Consider the following 15482-nt stretch of genomic DNA (forward strand, 5'->3'; position numbering starts at 1 on the left):
CCCTTTATATTTTTCTACATGTTTACTAACCCTAACTCCCTTCCCTAATTTCCTAACCCTGGAGCCGCCGAGCCGGGCCATCGCCTCTTCCCCTTCCTTCCCCATCTGCATTATCATTGGAGCTGGGCCGTCGCCGACCACCGTTGGCCGACGCCGACCACCGTTTGCAGACACCGACCACTGTTGGCCGACACGATCTCTCCCTCCTTCCATGGCTGATGCATTGTTTGACATTTTCTGAGATCTTAAAAACAACTTTTGACATGGCTGATGCATTGTTTGTTTGTCAGCGTATGAACTATCAAAAAAAGAAGGTAAGGTTGAGACACCTGAGAGACCACTCTCCGATCTTGGTAATCTAAGTTATCGTGGCTACTGGATTAGGGTTTTGCTTGACATTCTGAAGAAGCATAAGGGCAATATTTCCATCCTGCTTTCTTTCTGGACCTTCATGTTTTAAATTTGTGTTGCACTATGTGGTTTTGCTTGTGCTGTCAAATCTTCTCATATAGTGGACACATTTTTCTGTGATTATAAAGCAGGTTTCAATAGGTTAATTTTTTCATTTATAGTGGTTGTTTGATTTGGCTTAATTTTTTTTAACATTTCAGATCAACTTATTTGCATATTCATTTTTCTAATTATTAAATAATATTCTCCAGTTCAGAAAAAATTGGAGGATGAGGAACTGAGTCCATTCAATATCTTCTAGAGCATGATCCATGGATGTTATGTATTAGTTTACTAGGCACAAGTAAAATCTAATTTTTGTCTGGGCTATGAAGGCGGGGAGATCCTGTTTTCCATGTGGATGAATTCATTTATCATTAACTGAAATATTAACGTGAATGATTTCTAAGTAGGGATGCAATTTGACAAACGGGGACGGGGACGGGGCCGGGGCGGGGACGGGGCGGGGGTGGAGGACATGAAACGGGGATGAAGGCGGGGGTGGAGGATAAAATCCATCCCCGCCGCGGAGGCGGGGCGGGGGTGGAGGATAAAATTTTGAGGCGGGGCGGGGGTGGAAACCTTGCCCCCCGCCCCGCCCCGCCCCACTGCCATCCCTACCGGTGGATGTCCTTTATTGGTAGGGATGTCCACTGGTCATGTTTGGTTCGGACCTAAGTGGTACCAGTCTTGAACACCATGGTATCGGGTCTGAACCCGGGTCTAATCTGGTTTACTATAAGAAAAACCATACTCAGTCCTGATGAAAACTACATGAAGCCAACCAGTACCATACCAGTAAAACCATAGTTTTTATCATTTTTACATTGAAAAAAATTATGTGTCTTAATCGAAACTCGGGTGAGGTATAAAATTTAACAAACTATATCTGGATTCATATATTAATCGAACCATCAGATCCGGACCTAGGTCTTAATCAAGTGTTATTATTTATCACCATACCCTGATAAGGTTTGGTTCAGGTAGGGTCCGAATAAACCCAACCCGTTGACACCCCATTTATGGTGCTAGGGCACTCATCCAGGGTTTACTACTTAAAGGAGGGCATGCAGTGATCCCCGTTCTTAGGTAGTCATGAAAAAAAGCTATTATATTTTTACTATAAAAAGACATGGCACTGTCAATAAATAAGAGGTTATTTCGGTCAATTGACATGACAAAGCAAAATTTTTGAAAGCAATATAAAAGGCAGTGGCATTTCAGTAGTTTTCTAGACAAACAGGGTTAATGATTCAGAAAACCGTCTTCATATCATTACCCACACCATACCTTAATTAATTAGCCTTAATGACAGAGATTAAGAGGGGCCCAAAAGCCTATAAAATGGCCCACTCGTCAATCACCACGAAACACCACCGAACCACTTCTTCTTCTTCTTCTTCTTCTTCTTCTTCTTCTTCTTTTTATTCTTCCTTCCTTCTTCCTCCTCCTCCTTCTCTTCCATTTTCTCCCTTTCTCTCTTCTTTTTTTGGGTTTCTTTTTTGAAATTGACAAAAAAGAACTCGATAATGGTGGAATACTTGACCAATGAGCAGATTTTGGAATTCCAGGAGGCTTTCAGATTATTCGACAAGAATGGTGACGGTAATTGCAATTTCTTCTTGTAGATAGCTGAATTTGTTGGGTTTTCCGATCGATTTTTGGCCTCTGCTACACTCTTTTTTTTTTTTTTGAAAGGCATACTGGGCCGGGTTCAGTAGACGCCACCAATTATTATTCAATCCTATCATCGGGGTTTTGAACCTGCAACGTCCCACCACAAGAAGACGTGCACTGGCAGCTCCTACAAACCGCGCAGAGCCCCCCGTTGGTGGCCTATACTGGGCTTTAAGTTTAGGGGGCGTTTGCATGTCAGGGACACACCCTTCCGTGGAATCCACTGCCGTAGAAAGGGAATCCAACCTCCCATGAGAACCGTTTCCGTAGAAAAAGGGGTCCAGCGTGCATTTTGGCACGCCTATGTAAGAGATTCCTGTTTGTTTCATAGATGAGTTTTCGCAAAAAGTGCCCATTTTCCGTGACATGCAAACGTCCTCATAGGGCGTTGGCTCTGTGACGTAGGAAACAGGATCTCCTTCCAATAAAGGGTGAAAACAAACTTGTTGATAAGAAATATACGGTAGGACACCACATAATAAATGCTAAAAGCTAGCTTCCCTGTCAACATGGGTTTATAGTACCTCCTACCCGGGAACATAGTAATAAAAGTAAAAAGCCGCAAAATACCGGCCGCCAAAACTCGTGATAAATTGATTTTTTTTTTTAACTTGACAATAATATAAATAAATAAAAAAATATTTACAAGGAAAAAAAATAAAAATATATTAAAAAATAAAAACCAAACGGTTTTTTTATGATAAATAGTCAATAAAAACATAAATATCATGTATTTATATTTTTGATGAAAAACTCATGAGAAATAAAAATATCATGAGAAATTCTGTTTTTAACTTTGGGATAATTTCTCGCGATATTTCTTCAAGAATTTCATAAATCTTACGTGATTTGTAACTATGCTCGGAAAGCACTTTCCCTCGGAAGTAGCCCTTTGAAAAGAAAGAGGCTTCCATTGAATGGGAGTATGAGGAACGGCTTTGAGATCTTAATGAATCAGATTTTATCCGATGTCCAACCCAATTGGATTATGTTTAGTTGCATTTGGTATTAGTTGCATTTGGTAAGCAAAAACCATATCCGAGTTATAATCAGATGCAGATATGGTTTTGATTTTTTGAATATTAAAATCTGACAAAGATTCAAATTTGATGGATACCCGAATCCGTTTACATGTGAAATATCAAATCTGGTATGAGCTTTTCATCTTCTGAATCCAAATTGGAAACCAACATCCCATTAGTAGAATATGATATTGAGTTCGGTGAAATGAGCTACGGGCCAGCTCGGCTCTTATAGCTGAGCACGAACATGACAAGCTCGGCGGCTCTTATGTGCTCGTTTTACATCTTATATATTTTATACATATGTGATATGTATTATACACATAATATATGTATTTTGCATATATTATATATTTATATACTATCAACCTTAAAAACACTTAAAATAATTGTTTTTTAATAGAATGAGCCAGCTCATGATCGGCTCAACTCTTGATGAGCTCACAAGCCAGCTCATTTACCAGCCCTAAATGAAGTCTTATATTTTGAAATGATGGAAAAGGGAGAATTGAACCACAACACGAAGTGACCAGTCTGAACTAAGAGTGTCAACCGGTCGGTTTTACCCGGACCCCGACCCGACCAAACCCTATAAGGTTCGGGTATGGTGACAAATAAGAAGACCCGATTAAGACCTAGGTCAGGACCCAAACATCCTATTAATACATGGACCAGGTATAGTTTGTGAAATTGTATATCAGACCTGGACCTGAACTGAGTTTTGATTAAGACCCACAAATTTTCATTGTAAAAATGCTAAAAAATATTATTTTACTGGGTATGGTCTAAGTCTGATTCATGTAGTTCTTATCAGGTCTGGGTATGGTTTCTCTTATAGAAGACCCGATTAGACTTGGGTCCAGATTCGATACCATACTTGAAATCTGATCCAAGTCTGGTTCCACCTAGGTCCGAACCAAACCCGACCCATTGACACCCCTACTCCTAACACTCTAGTAAGCATGGATATGCTCTTGTTAATGTAGTATCAATTATGTGGAGGCCAAATTTGGTCAGAATCAATGGGCAACTCCTTTGTTTTTCTTTTGGACAACTTTGTTTCACGGAAAGACACTCTTTTCCTTTGAGAAAAGGGTCATTCTTGTGCAAGGCTTCCAAACGCACTCCACAGGAAAGCAGTTTCTTAACTTTCTAGCGATCCCTTTGTTTTCCTGCAGTGATTGGCTTTTTCATATGGAAAGGCTTCACCAGAAGTAGGGATGCAAATGGGTCAGACCAGGGTGGAGGTTTCACAATTTTTGACTGTTCCGAATCCGACTCCCCATGTATTTAGCTGTTCGAATCCGGCCTGTTTGCATCCAGTGTCAACGGGTTGGGTTTGGTTCGGACCCAGGTGGTACCAGACTTGGACTCAGTTTTTGGGTATGGTATCGGATCTGGACCTAGGTCTAATCAGGTCCACTATAAGAAAAACCATACCCGGACCCGATAAGAACTACATGACCAGATCTAGACCATACCCGCTAAAACCATATTTTTTTATCATTTTTATATTGAAAATTTGCAGGTCTTAATCAAAATTTGGATTGGGTCCGGGACGGGTATAAAATTTCACAAACTATATCTGGGTCCATATATTAATCGGACCTTCGGGTCTGGACTTGGGTCCTAATCGGGTCTTATTATATATCACTATGCCTGGACCCTATAAGGTTTGGTTCCCGTCGGTTCGGGTAAACCAGGCCGGTTGACACCCCTATGCATCCCTAAAAAGAGGAGGGCTAGGAAAGTCTTTTCCTGTGGAAAGGTGCATCACGCTTTTCGGAACTGCATGCACTTTCTCATGAAAGGGCGTTCGGCTCTTATAACAATGTCAAATAATGTTCTTGAACCACTAAAAGAATACGGTTTGGATTCCGGATAGGTTACTGATCCATATCCTACATGCTTACTACCAAAAGGGCTACAATGGTCGTTTTTTAGAACTGAAGTGTAGGGCTGCAAACGGGTCAGATTTGGGCTAGATTTTGCCCTATTCGAATACAAATCCATTTTTTTTGCACTCGAACCAAATCGGAGTCTGAATCTGCAAAAGAGCTGATGATCTAAGATTGAATCCAGATCCAAACTGTAAGTGATTATACTGGATCAGTAAAAACATACATGCTTCTTACATAAAAAATGCAACCTGATTGGATTTTGATTAGAATCCTAATCACATCCGACCTAAAATACTGATCCCAATCAGAAAATAATCTGATTAAAGTCCGATACAAATGCACATTTGGATCTATCCAAAGTACCTGAACCGGGGAAATAATATAGCAGATTCAGATCGGATATCCGATCTGTTTGCACTCCTAAGAAGTAAGGACATAGTCTTTTCTAAAACAAGCAATGTGAATCTTTTCTTTTTCATTAATGAAAATAAAAGGGTGCTTCAAAGAATTGATAATCAGTGGTTAACTAATTAATTTAATGGTAATTTCAGGGTGCATTACCAGTCAAGAGTTGGCAACGGTAATCGGGTCATTTGGTCCGAACCCTACGGACGAGGAATTGAGGGACATGATCGGCGAGGTGGACGTCAACGGCAACGGCACCATTGAGTTCGGCGAGTTTTTGAATTTAATGGCGAGGAAAATGAAGGTAAATAATAATAATAATAATAATGATAATAATAATAATAATAATATCTATAATTAAAGAGAAAGGTTTCGTTTGAGTTTCAAAATGCTTGAATGTTGTTAAAATCGATCAGAAATTCATCAATTCATTGGAAATTGGTGCTTTTTATTTCTTTTTAAATATTTCGTGATAATTTTGATATTTGTTTATCATTATAGTGTTTAAGTGTTGATGCATGTTTTATAATATGATTGAACCTCTAAGTTACCATTTATTTCATTTCTATATTTTCTTTCTAAATATTTTCGTTTTTTTTTAATTTTTTGAAATTTTAAAAAGGCAATTTGTTTTAAATAAATAATTTGCAATTGTTCTGAGAAAAGATTAGTTTCATAAAACGATTCCGACAACATTGGTTATGTGCCTAACATGCCCTGTTCTGAAAAAAACATGAGTGGAAAATTGGTAGGGGTGTCAACGGGTCGGGTTTGGTTCAGACTCAGGTGGAACCAGATTTTTGGGTATGGTATGAAGTCCGAACCCGGGTTTAATCGGGCCTACTATAAGAGAAACCATACCTGGACCCGATAAGAACTACATGAACTAGATCCAGACCATACCTGGTAAAATAATATTTTTTTATCATTTTTACATTGAAAAATTACTGGTCTTAATCGGAACTCGGGTCAGGCCCTGGTCTGGTATAAAATTTCACAAACTATATCTGGGTCCATGTATTAATAGGACCTTCGGGTCCGGACCCGGGTCTTAATTGGGAATGCTTTGAGGGGCATTGTGGTAATATGTGATGCCGTGAATTTTGTTTTCCTTTTGCTGATGGCGACTTGTTTAAAGGGAATGGACCGAAAACCTAACTCAGTCGTGGAAGGTGTTGAGTCAGAAAGCCCATTGGTTAAAACTCAGGTTCGAGTTGACTCGGCCAAGTCCTTCTAAAGGGATGGACCATTTGATGTAGGTATATGTGTATGAGCCACTATTTGACGTAGGGTTGCAAATGGACCGGATATCTGATCCGAGTCCAACATGTTATTTCTAGATTTGATTTCCTAAAGCAAGATCTAATGTGCATTTGGATCATATTTGGATCTGTTAGTCCAGATTGTTTTCAAATTTGAATCAAGTTCGGATAAATATTAATTGTTAGTAGGATTTAGATTTCTTTCTTTTTATTGTTTTTACTGAATCCAGTGTTACTGTGTATTTTTTGGATTCAGATTAAACCTCACCTCATCGGATCCAACTCAGATCCAGATTTGGATTGGGACTTGAAACTAGCATGAACTGGCTCCGAGTTCTCCGACCTATACAAAGTTTATGCCCCTCTATAATAGGGGTGTCGACGGGTTTGGTTTGGTTCGGACCAAGGTGAAACCAGACTTGGATCCTACTTTTGGGTATGGTATTGGGTCCGGACCTGGGTCTAATCAGGTCCACTATAAGAGAAACCGTACCCAGACTCGATAAGAACTACATGAACCAGACCCGGACTATACCCCATAAAATAATATTTTTATCATTTTTACAATGAAAAATTGCGGGTCTTAATCGGAACTCAGGTCGGGCTTGGTTCTGGTATAAAATTTCACAAACTATACCCGGATCCATTTATTAATCTGATATTCGGGTCCAGAGCTGGTCTTAATCGACTCTTCTTATTTATCATCATACCTGGATCCTATAGGGTTTGGTCCAGGTAAACCCGATCCGTTGACACCTACTCTATGAGAGTCCTTTCAATTTTTCTCTATTTACTGCATTTCCTGCTTTTTTACATAATCATAGATATTTTTAGAGAAATTGTAGTAGTAGGCGCAGTTTGGCAGTTTTCCTTGTAAATCCGATCTCTTATTTAGAAAATGTCAAAAGAAAATGTTGTTTCTACTGAAAAAAAAATACAAATGAGATAATAAAAGAAGAAGAAGACAGGTTGCACAAGGAAAAATGAAACAAATATTGTGTTTCCATTAATGCAGGAGACTGATGAAGAAGAAGAACTTAAAGAAGCTTTCAAAGTTTTTGATAAGGATCAAAATGGCTTCATCTCTGCTGATGAGGTAATTCAGTCATTTCCTTTTCCTTTTTCTCTTTAGTAATTTTATCTCAACTCTTGCATGAATTATTGATGGAATAATTACCTTTGGCACTTGGCAGTTGAGGAATGTGATGATCAATCTGGGGGAGAAGTTAACCGATGAGGAAGCAAAGCAGATGATAAATGAGGCTGACACAGATGGAGATGGACTAGTAAATTTTGATGAGTTTGCTAGGATAATGATGGGCGTATAACATGTCTAGGGTATATCCTAGAGAAACAGATTCATTTATTCAGTTATGTTAAGATGTTAACTGTATTCTTCTCCTTACGGTCAGTTTTCTTTGACATTGGAAAATTGTAAACAAACTATTGATCAATGAAACCAAGTGCACAGATTTGGAAATTGATTGAGAATAATGGTATTTTATAGAATAGCTAGAAGATATCACAACGATCTGATTTCTGCTAAATTTCGGAGTATTTCTGATGATTTTATCATTTTGCTAAAAAGTGAAACTCAAAATTTCAGCGAATCTCGACTCTCAGTTTCAACGAAACTCGCAATTTCAATGAAACTTAACCTTCACCAAGGAAACTCACAGTTTTAACAAAACTCCACTTTTGCCAACGCAACATGGTCACACAGAACTAACGAATATCAGTGGTAAGACTTACTTTTTTTGCAACTTCTTTTCTTCCACTTTGTCCCCATCATCCTGATCACCACCACCACCACCACCACCATCATTACCACTACTTCTCCACCATTATCACCACCACCATTATCACCATTGTCATCCCTATTCTCACTCTCTTTCAAACCATAAGCACAGCTAAGTACGTTTCTCATCTCCCACTTAAAATTAAAAAAATTCCTATTTAAGGGCCAGCCTTATACAAGAAAGCAAAAAGGATTCACGTTTTACAATTTGACGGGTGTTGACTTGTGTGGTCCCTATTTGACAGTTCTAAAGAAAAGTTTGGCAGATATTTGAAATTTTAAAAATGTTTGACCATATTTGAAATTAAGGGCAAAAAGACCCCTAAATGAAATTTTCTCTAAAAAGAATCTACTCTCTCAAGCAGTGAGGAAGAGCCTAAGGGTATGTTCCAAATCACAAAGCAGGTTATATGTCCCCCCCCAACAGGGCAGTTAGCTACATCTCATGATCGGGGGTCCCAAAGAGCACCACGTATGTAAGCATGTGTGTCTCGTATCCCCATGTTTGTCAGCATTAATTAACGTTGGAGTTTGATGCGATTGCAAAGACTTAAGTACCCTCTCCTCCATTGGTGCAAAAAAAATGACGGTTCTTGAAAATGAGTGGTTGTAAAGACTTAAGTGCCCCGAAGATGATTATTTAAGACCCAGTCTCTGCAGTGCAGGATTATCCGAGAAAGAAATCTCCCCTGGAGGAGGCCATGAACATCAACCCTCTTACTCTCTCTCTCTCCCTTCTATTTTTGCTTCTGTGCACATCCATTAGAAGATCATACATTGCTCCATCAAGCACCGACTGACCTGCACATTGACTGTTGTGGAGCCTGATTCAAAGTTTTTACCCTTACAAGAGGAGAGTTTGGGGGTTCATCCCAGCGTGGGTAGCATCATTCAACTCTCACTCACTCTCTCTCTCTCCCTTCTATTTCTGCTTCTGTGCACATCCATTAGAAGATCATACATTGCTCCATCAAGCACCGACTGACCTGCACATTTACTGTTGTGGAGCCTGATTCAGAGTTTTTACCCTTACAGGAGGAGGGTCTGGGGGCTCCTCTCAGCGTGGGTAGCATCATTCAACTTGAAGAGTTGTGGAGTCTGATTTAGAGTTTTTACCCTTACAGAAAGGGGGGTCTGAGAGCTCCTCCCAGTGTGGGTAGCATCATTCAACTTGAAGAGTTATGGAGTCTGATTCAGAGCTTTTACCCTTACAGAAGGGGGGTCTGAGGGCTCCTCCCAGCGTGTTCATGACCTTTTGCCCTTACAGAAGGGGGGATTTACATTTCGTAGAACACTCGTCACCGGAACGAGATGAACACCCGTCACCGGAACGACGGCTCCGCTGAGACCTCCTCGCTAGGGAGAGGAAGACGACGTGGTGGAGCTTCTGCTGGCCATCCTCAGCGCGACTGCACCGACTGGGTTGCTGTCGAGGAGGAGGGCGAGAACGGTGACTCTTAGCTTGGGCAATCTTTCTTTTGATGATTGTGGTTGTAATGTATCGTTGAAGTTAAAATGGGGAATGAAATGACAATAGAAATTGCTAAAAATTTACAGAAATAAACTAGACTCAATAACGAAGACACCACTTTTTACGGATTTGGAATATGACCTCCGGTTAGAGAGATATGGCTCTGACAAGTTGGTCCTAATTTGCGGAAGACACTACAAATCGCTATAGCGATTTGCGAAAGACACTACAAATCGCTATAGCGATTTGCGAATCGCTATAGCGAGCGATTTACGGAAGACACTACAAATCGCTATAGCGATTTACGGAAGACACTATAAATCGCTATAGCGATTTGCGGAAGACACTACAAATCGCTATAGCGTTTCGCGATTTACGGAAGACACTAGAAATACTACAAATTGTTGTAGGAAAGCCCGATAATACTACAAATCATTGTTGGAAGGCCCCCGGACCCCCCTCCTGTAAGGGCAAAAACTCTAAATCAGACACATAAGTAGAGAGAGAGAGTGAGAGGGTTGGTGTTCATGGCCTTCTCCAGGAGGAACCCTTTACCTCCCTTGATTTCTTCTCTAAAGAGAGAGAGGGGAGAGAGAGTGAGAGGGTTGATGTTCATGGCCTTCTCCAGGAAGAACTCTTTGTTTCCCTTGATTTCTTCTCTAGAGAGAGAAAGGGTTTTACAATGTTTTACGGAGAAAGAAGAAGAAGACATGTTTGTCCTTTTTTTGAACAGAAAAAGAAGAAGACTTTGAAGAGTCAACATCATCCTCGACTTTCTGGATGGAGGACATGTTTGTCCTTTTTTTGAACTATTTGCTTTTTCTTTTTTGAATGAAGGGCATTTTTGTCATTTTCTCAAACCATCACTTTATGAGAAGAATAGCAATAAAGGGTACTTAAGTCTTTGCAACAACACCAGAGTCCAATGCAAAGTTATGTCAACATACACGGGAATACGAGCCCCATGTGCATGAATACGTGGCTCTCATTCGATCCCCCGAACACGGATGTGGGATTCAGTGAATCATCGGGGGCGAACATACACAACCCTCCCTCCAAATCACAAGGTAAATTCACCCCAAATGTGACTGCAAATCATATTCCCTTTCTCATGACTTATTTTCTGATGTTTGGTTAGCTGTGCAAAAGAAATTCATTCTCTCATTTGCATGAATAATCACACGAGATGTTATAAAAAATACAATAAGTGTTTCTCCTCTTAAACCTATGCTTAAAAATAATACAACTCTCTCTCTCTCTCTCTCTCTCTCTCTCTCTCTCCAAGGGAGATGAGAGTGGATCAGGTCCAAGCAGCTGGGATATATTATTTGATCCAAAACCAGGTCCAGGTCACGTTGCACTAAAAATCATCCAAGAATCCCTAGATGCCATTCATCACTAAGATAAACGGCACCCATGAAACCATCAAACTAAAGGGCCTCACTTAAATGCAGGTTTCTCTCCTTTGACCATCAATCAAACTAAAGAGCCTGAATCACATGAGATGTTACCAAACATACCCTAAGTGTCTCTTCTCGAACCTACATTTGAAAAGAGTACAACTCTCTCTCTCTATCTCTCTCTACAAGGGAGATGAGAGTGGATCACGTACAAGCAGATGGGATATACTATTTGATCCAAAACCAAGTCCAAGGCACGTTGCACTAAAAAGCATCCAAGAATCCCTAGATGCCATTTGTCACTAAGACGAGCTAAGAAACAATCCGAGCTGCTCATGGCTCGGCTCAGTTCCTTCCAACTTGTAAAATAGGCAGGCTATGCAAGTAGAATATGAACAATAGGTATTCAGCTCAGGCAAAAAATGTATTTTAGATATATTTTATATGTATTTTTTTGTAATCTTATTTTTTTAATCTCTAAAACAATGCATCTTTTTCGTAAACAAGCCTGCCCAACTCGACTCAATTAACCCGGGCTCATTATGAGCTCGAAACTCGACTTGGCTTGCCACAAGAATGAGCCAAGCTTGAACACTTTATGCCATTCAGCTTGTTTAACAACTCTTTAGATGGATCCCACAAGTATTTTCTTTCATTTTTTTTTTAAAATGCCATCAACCATTGCAAAGTGGTTGCTGACATTTGTTCCAAACAACCCAGTTTGATGAGCTTTTGCGTGCCTTCCATCTCCGTGATGAACCCTAGCACGGATCCCATCATTTGACATATGATGGGTTTAATCTTATATTCAATCTTAACTGTCCAATCAATGGCTAGGATTGATCCATATTTTCACCTGGATGATGCTTAAGCTGGACCGCTATGTCAAAGGAAGGGATCCTTTTTGGACTAATTAATGAAAAGGTTAAAATAGGTAAGCTCGTTATGGTGAAAGTGAAACGAGCAAAAGGAGTTGCTATGGGGTGTCAATGGATCGGGTTTGACCCGGACCTGACCTAGACTAAGCCCCATGGTGTCAAGGTTTGGTGACAAAGAAACAAGTCCAATCAGAGACCACATCGAATCCAAAGGGTCTGATTATTATATTGAGCCAGGTATGGTTTGTGAATTTTTATACCAGACTCAGATCCGACCTGACTTTCAATTACGACCTGTGATTTTCAATATAAAAAAGATAAAAAAATTTATTTTACAGGGTACTGAACTCTTTCTAATAGGTTAAATGATTAGAAAGTCCTCTTTCGAATCGTTTCAGGTGAAACGATTAGAGAGAGGTTCGAGTAGAAACCGGGATCCAAAGGGTCCCATTATTATATGGAGCTGGGTATGGTTTGTGAAATTTTATACCAGACTCAGATCTGACCCAAGTTTCAATAACGAAAAAAAGAGAAAATATTATTTTATCGAGTATGCTTCATGTAATCCTCATAGGACCCCGGTATAAATTTTCTTGTGATAGACCCGATTAAACCTTGGCTCTGGATGCATCTTTGCACCTTAAAATTAGATTCAGATTTAGAATGTAATACTTGTAAATTTTTTATAGTTATTGAACAAATAAATAATAAAAATAAAACATCTAGAATCTTGTCAAACCCTAGTTAAATTTTGAGGACGATTTTTTTTAAGGAGGGAAGGATGTAAAACTCACAATTTTTTGATATTTTTACGATAAATAACAGTGAATTTAAGGTTTAAATATCGTTTGAAATTAAGAAAAAAATTAAATTATAGTTCAAGCATTAATTAAGATTCATAATAAATTTCAAGTTGAGAATTGATTTTAAATCAGGTTTTTGATTTTTAATCAGATTTAACATGAATTTAAGTTAAACTTAATTAGAATTTAATTTGAGTTTGAATATTAGTTAGGATTCGAATTGAGTATGCATTTGAATTTGGAGACTTATTAAATTTCGATTTCATTTTCTAAAGTTTTATCAATTTGGATTTCGATTTGAAAATTAGAATTCAAATCATATTTAGATTTGAATTCAGATTTAATAAATATATCACAAATATTATAATTAGAATCAAGTTCGATTCGAAGCTAAATCAAGATTTGATTGAATGTCAATTCAAGTTTGAATTGTATAATAATTTAGTTTTTTATTGAAATTGAATTTAGAATCTTAAATTGAATTTAAAGGTAATACCTGTGAATTTTTAAAGGTATTTTTATACTATCAATCATAAAAATACATATTTTATCCTTAAATTCACCATTGTTTCTCTTAAAAATATAAAAAAATTACAGGTTTTACATCTTTCTCTTCTTAAAAAAATTTTATTCTCAAAATTTAACTAGGGTTTGACAAGATTCTGAATGTTTATTTGTTTAATAACTATAAAAAATTTACAAGTATTAGATTGGCACACACTAAGAGGCATGAAATCACCCGAGTTTGAACCAAATCTAATTTACTGACACCCCTAGTCAGAACCCTACTCCTCAAGGCCGAACCTATAAACTTGATCTTCGAATGGACTAGACCAGGACCAATGTTGACTAGATGAGGTGGATCCAGGTAGGTCATGGTCAGTGCCTCACCTTTGAAGGACCTCGACTCGACCACCGATTGCCTCTGACATGGTCTCTGATAGGGCAACATTATCCCAAATGGTCCCAATTGGTAAAATTTAAGTCACACATCCTTCTCGGAAATTTGGACCTTGCAGTAGTCAGACCTGGATCTGAACTTTCAGATTTGGGTCGGGTCAAGAATATCCAAACTATGTCTGGCTTGTGATGCAATACAAGAAAGTATAAAATGTAGGCACTAGTAAGTTACTGTTTGTTTCACCCCGTCCCCTACAGGAAAATGACTCCTTTTCACATGAAAAATGTGCCATTTCCAATGAAGCAAATGGACTATTAATCATTTAAAGTTGTAGTCTCTCAACTAAAACTTGAGAGATCTAAAATCATGGCATGTGGGAATCTGGGATCAGTTTCCCTTGCTATTAATACCAATGGCTCCTTTTGGAAAATTGTTGGACCTTCGATCAGAATCCGACCTTTTTTTTAAGGATATGGATCCTAAAGGTGACATTAAAACGTACCACCTAAGGGGTTGAATTTAAAAATTAATGATAAAGGATTTTTTAGATTTAACATATTTGTGTCCATATTCTTTTATCAGATCCATACTTGGATCCAGATTAATTCAATCTATTTTTGCCTTTTATGCATAAAGGTTGAAACCTTTATTTCCACCTAGGGGTGTATCTGGGCCAGATATACCTGACTCAATGCAACTTCCCGTACTGATTAGACCTGACCCAATCTGATCTTAGTAGACCCATAGAGAGAATAGGTTGGACCTTGGGTATACCCAAACCCGTTTGTAACTGATCTACTTTTTATACCCATCCCAAATGGTTTCACACAATGTAAAAATGAGCTGACCAAAGCCGAACCTGGTATCGGACTCAAACCCGTTTCATACTCAAACAGACCCTAACCTAAACCATTTACCAAAACCCGTTTCATACTTGAGCTGGCCCGAACCTGAAACCGTTGAAAACTAAAGCCAATTCAGACCCGTTTTGCTAATGGGTTTCCTATTTTCATTGGGTTTCTTCTTTTTGAATATCTTTCTTACCCAAAGAAAAACAAGAAATTATTCATCAAAACAGAGATAATGGAAGTAATTCTGTTGGGTTGCATTTGGTTAATGAAGAGATATGATTCGGGTTGGTATGTGATCATCTTTAAGCCTCAGCGTCCTGAGAATCATTATGTTGCAGAGATGTTCAAGGATTTCCTTACTCCAGCTTCATACGAAGACCTGTGCCTAAAATCAGACCCGTAGGGCCCGAACAAATCGTACCCAAACCTGTTAATCCATATGGGTCTTCATTTTTCCTATCATACCTGTACCCAAATCAATATGGATCAGGTCTACGGCTAATTCTTAGACCCAAAAAGAAGAAAAAAATAGGTATATTCAAAACCCAACCTGATAATACCCGACCATGTTCATGCCCGAACTCATTAACTTTAAGTGTCTGAACCTGAATCAGATTGAGTTGGGTTTGGTTCTAACTTCTAAACTCAGTCCACAATCAGGTT

The 15482-nt window shown here is 38.7% G+C and overlaps 1 protein-coding gene across 1 annotated transcript; it reads left to right on the forward strand.

Moving 5' to 3' along the window:
- Nucleotides 1-1927: 1927 nt before the first annotated feature.
- LOC149829238 (calmodulin-like) lies at nucleotides 1928-8202 on the forward strand. The gene is made up of 4 exons (XM_090017314.1): nucleotides 1928-2055; nucleotides 5602-5759; nucleotides 7733-7813; nucleotides 7911-8202. Exons 1-4 carry the CDS (start codon nucleotides 1980-1982, stop codon nucleotides 8043-8045), a joined length of 450 nt encoding a protein of 149 aa, XP_089873440.1. The 5' UTR covers nucleotides 1928-1979; the 3' UTR covers nucleotides 8046-8202.
- The last annotated feature ends 7280 nt before the right edge of the window (nucleotides 8203-15482 follow it).

This window comes from Nuphar pumila, chromosome 9 (genome assembly GCF_984573655.1).
Source record: "Nuphar pumila chromosome 9, dmNupPumi1.hap1.1, whole genome shotgun sequence".
NCBI lineage: Eukaryota > Viridiplantae > Streptophyta > Magnoliopsida > Nymphaeales > Nymphaeaceae > Nuphar > Nuphar pumila.